Source organism: Amblyomma americanum, chromosome 6 (genome assembly GCF_052857255.1).
Source record: "Amblyomma americanum isolate KBUSLIRL-KWMA chromosome 6, ASM5285725v1, whole genome shotgun sequence".
Taxonomy (NCBI): domain Eukaryota; kingdom Metazoa; phylum Arthropoda; class Arachnida; order Ixodida; family Ixodidae; genus Amblyomma; species Amblyomma americanum.
Genome location: NC_135502.1, coordinates 145,095,629 through 145,099,805, shown reverse-complemented (window position 1 = coordinate 145,099,805; position 4,177 = coordinate 145,095,629). Strand labels below are relative to the sequence as shown.

Genomic DNA, 4,177 nt, shown 5'->3' with positions numbered 1-4,177 from the left:
TGAGCAGTCCTTACTGCAGCGGCGTAGTTCATGGCCTGGGGTTCTGTGGCCATCGGCGTGTCAAGTGCCTCTTGCACTTCTTCCCGTACCACATCCATCAGAGTCGCTGCTTGTGGCTGTGGGGAAGATGGCAGTAATCGGCGTAGCTCCTCTCGGGCGATTTCGCGGATAACTTCCCGCAAGCTGTCGCTGGTGGTGGCCGGCGTGTCCGAACGGATTGCACAGGCAGAGGAAGGGCGATTGTACTGCCGAGCTCGAACGTCGAGGATCTTCTCAATCGTGCAGGCTTCTTGCATAAACTCCTCGACTGTTTTTGGCGGCTGGCGGACGAGGCTTGCAAAGAGTTGTTCTGTTACGCCGCGCATTAAAAACTGAACTTTATTTTCCTCGGTCATCCCGGGATCGGCGCGGCGAAATAGGCGCTTCATCTCCTCGACGTAACTGCGGACGGGCTCATTCGGAAGCAGGATCCTGGACTCGAGGAGTCGTTCGGCTCTTTCTTCACGACACTGGTGAATACCTTCAATAGTTCTCTCTTGAATAGCTCCCATGTCGTAAGAGACGACTCGTAGTTTTCGTACCACGTGCGTGCGGAGCCATCCAATGAGAAAAACACGTGTCCAATCTTTTCCGCATAATCCTACTTGTTGAATGACGCCACGCGCGCAAATTGGTCCAACCATTCTTCAGGGTCTTCGCCTAGGGATCCATTGAAAGTTGGCGGCACCCGCGGCTGCTGCAGTATGATCGGTGCCGACATCTTCGGCGAGGTTGCGGTGCTGGTAGCAGAGTCTTTTCGCTGTCTGGTGCGGTCCGGCAGTTTCCCGAACTCAGGCTCCTCTCCCTGGAGACGTCGGCTGGCTCACTGAGCTGCTGGTTCGTCCTCGGGTGTGAAGCGCTTAGGGCTGGGTTCACGACTTGAAGGGGGCGTCCGGAACATGGAAGGCTGCCCAGCACCTCCACCAGATGTCACGTAGTGGTGACGGTAGTCGAAGCAGCGATGAAGACGGACGAAAGGGTCTTCTAAAAGAACTCTTTATTGGGCTGACTTGCACCCAAAATGGACTGAATCACTCGGCGGCGGCGAAGTGACAAGCGTGCTCGGCGGTCGTCGAACAGAATGCCTGCCGCTGTCGGCCGTGCTCAATTTAAAGCTGATAGCGAACATTCGAGATAAAGAGCGCAAAGTTACTAGAACATTCCGGAACAACGTAGAATCAGCTCTGCCTGGCTGCGATCAATCTAGATAAATCTAGTCGCGTCTTGCGTCGCAAACAAAGCGATAAAGGGGTGTCGCGGCAGATTTGAAAAACGAACAAACACTGCAAATATTCGCGGCAATATTGATGTCCTTGAGCAGCGGCTCACAGCCAAGGCATGAAATGCAATGAGCAGGCAAATTCGCCCTTTCTCTTTTTTGTATAGAAAGAGCATGCTCCCCTGCGCGTTCATTCCCGCAGCGTCCAGTTTGGCCTACATACACTCGTACACAATTGAGCAGGATATGATAGACCATGTCTGTGGCACATTTCACAAACTGAACAGCATGTTTCTTTGTTCATGCGCTTCGTGGGGCTCCTTCCTCGGTTAACCTGGGGCACAACGCAGCGAGCTTTTTTGGGGCCGAAAAAAACACCGGGACACCACGCCTGTTTGCCACTTTTTATAATGTGGGCGACTTTGTGCATGTATAGAACCACCGTCGGCTTTGTACTCTGCAAGCGCTCAATGTGACAGCTGCGCTTGCCTTTCTTTATCTTCTGGGTAAGGTTCTCGGCAACCGCCGTGATGAGCGAGGAGGGGAATCCGGCTGAAAGCAGCGTGGTGATCTGTTTATGAAAGCTGGAATGCATTTCATGCTGGCATGATTTGGTTAAGGCGGATTCTAGACAAGAGGTTGCAATTGCTCTTTTCACAATCGTTGAATGTGCAGAATCAAATGGAAGTAGTGCTTTCTGTGCTTGAGGAGCATATTTCCAAGACATGATGCAAGCCAAACTGCAGGTTAATGAACCGTTAGCTGGGAGTTCATGAGTGAAAACCAAACCTTGGCCATATTGTCGAAAGAAAGATAAAATACTGCTAACTTAATCAGTGCTGGGCAGCGTTTTCTGTTTAGAAAAACAATTAAAAAATCGTCAACATATCTAAACACTTATGAACACCGTGGTTAGTATGTTCTAGAGTCAGGGACCGACCAATAACAGCTAAAAAAAATTTCGCAAAGGATCGGGGCGACAGAGGAACCAATGAAAATGCCTTGTCTTTGAATGTAAAAACTGTCTTTAAAAGAGGTAAGGGTGGCTTGGAAATTAAATTCCAGCAGGGTCATGAAGCTCTCTGCAGAAACCCCAGCCGAGTTTTGAAATGCTATTTCATCGGAACTCTCAATGCATTCTTTGACGGCTGCAAACAATTCATTATGAGGCACAGAATAAAACAGATCTTCCACATCAATAGAGAATGTGTAACCAGTATTGTTATGGTACACATTCACGAAGCGAAGACGACATTGTTGTGTCGCTTGGCAGTCGACGAAGACGAGGACGCTGCTGCTAGTGCCTGAGTGACCCGTTTTCCGGTGTCTTCTGTGTACGGCCTAGCTTTCCTGCTGCTGAACTAACCTCGTAATATTTGGTGGAGGTTGTGCTGGGTACTACACCACGCCCTGTACCTCCGCAGCGGTCGTCACGTTTAATCCATCGCTATGCCGTCCAACGCACCTCCGGCCACAGCGCCAACCCCAGCGCCGACCGTTGTCGTAGCACAGCCTCGCGACCCGGGCACCTTTTGTGGCACCGATGACGTCGATTTTGAAGACTGGCTAGCCATGTATGAGCATGTGAGCAAGCACAACCGATGGGAAGCGACCCTCATAATTGCTAACGTCATCTTCTACTTGGCGGGCACAGCGCGCGTCTGGTTTGTGACGCATGAGGAAGAACTTTCCTCTTGGGACACCTGTAAGCAGAAGCTCCGCGACTTATTTGGCAAGCCAATTGGACGCAAGATCGGCGCTAGAAAAGACCTCGCTTCTCGAGCTCAGTCGTCCACTGAGTCTTACATCTCTTACATTCAGGACGTCCTCGCTCTTTGCCGTAAGGTAGACAGCGTCATGTCGGAGACCAACAAGGTGGGCCACATACTCAAGGGGATCGCTGTCGACGCTTTTAACTTGCTCCTCTGCAAAGAATGCGCAACGGTCGACTCTGTCCTCCAGGTATGCCGGCAGTTTGAGCAAGCTAAACACCGCCGCATAGCTCCCCGTTTCGACCGCCTTCCGAACACGGCGGCCACATCCTCCTGCGAAGACCTGCCAACACTGCAACAGCCGTCCCACCCTGCCAACTTAACCCGAATTATACGAAGGGATCTGGAGGCTATGACTCCCATTGCATTCGCCCCTCAGCCGCCTGACGCTACGATTGCTCTGATCCAGGCTGTTGTTCGCCAGGAGTTCGCGAACGTGGGTCTCAATTCTGGCCTGCCCTCGCGTCGCCCTGTAAACCAACCACGGCTCCATTGATTGCTGCTTCTTCACCGACTTCGGTCATCCCGCCGCGTTATCGCTACCTGAATCCTGCGGACTGGAGAACTTCAGACGACCGGCCTGTCTGCTTCACCTGCTCGCGTTTCGGCCACATTTCCCGCTACTGCCGCTGCCATTGTTTTTCCCCACCTCACCCTAACTCTAATTATGATCGTCGTATGGACTACGGACCTCGTTCTGATTACGATCGTCGTGCTGACTACCGACCGCGCCAGATGTCTCCCCGTCCCTATTTCTCACTCGCAACGACACTCCGACCCCGCGCAGGTACAGCCGCTCGCCTTCACTTCAGATCCGTCGCTCCCGTTCGCCGCAACTTCAACGCCCGTCCACTCCACCCTTACCTGGCTCTCATTCGGAAAACGAACCAATGCAGCTCCCGGAGGTGACGCTGCATTGACGACCCGGCCCGAAAATCCTCTCCTGACCCCCGCTCCTCACCGCAACCTTCTCGATATCTGCGTGGAGGGTGCACCAGTTAAGGCTCTGATTGACACTGGCGCTCAAATTTCTGTCTTGAGCTCTTCCTTTTGCCGTCGTTTGAAGAATGTTGTGACACCCGCCATTTCCTCAGCCGTTTGTGTCGCCGACGGCGGTGCTGCTGCCGTAGTTGGAATGTGCACTGCG

The 4,177-nt window shown here is 52.6% G+C and overlaps 1 protein-coding gene across 1 annotated transcript; it reads left to right on the top strand.

The window, feature by feature from the left end:
- The first annotated feature begins 2,707 nt into the window (after nt 1–2,707).
- LOC144095558 (uncharacterized) lies at nt 2,708–3,526 on the top strand. The gene has a single exon (XM_077629250.1). The coding sequence runs from the start codon at nt 2,708–2,710 to the stop codon at nt 3,524–3,526; it is 819 nt and encodes a 272-aa protein (XP_077485376.1).
- The last annotated feature ends 651 nt before the right edge of the window (nt 3,527–4,177 follow it).

Coding starts and splice junctions, on each gene's coding strand:
- LOC144095558 (XM_077629250.1), top strand. CDS start 2,708: ATGCCGTCCAACGCACCTCCGGCCACAGCGCCAACCCCAGCGCCGACC.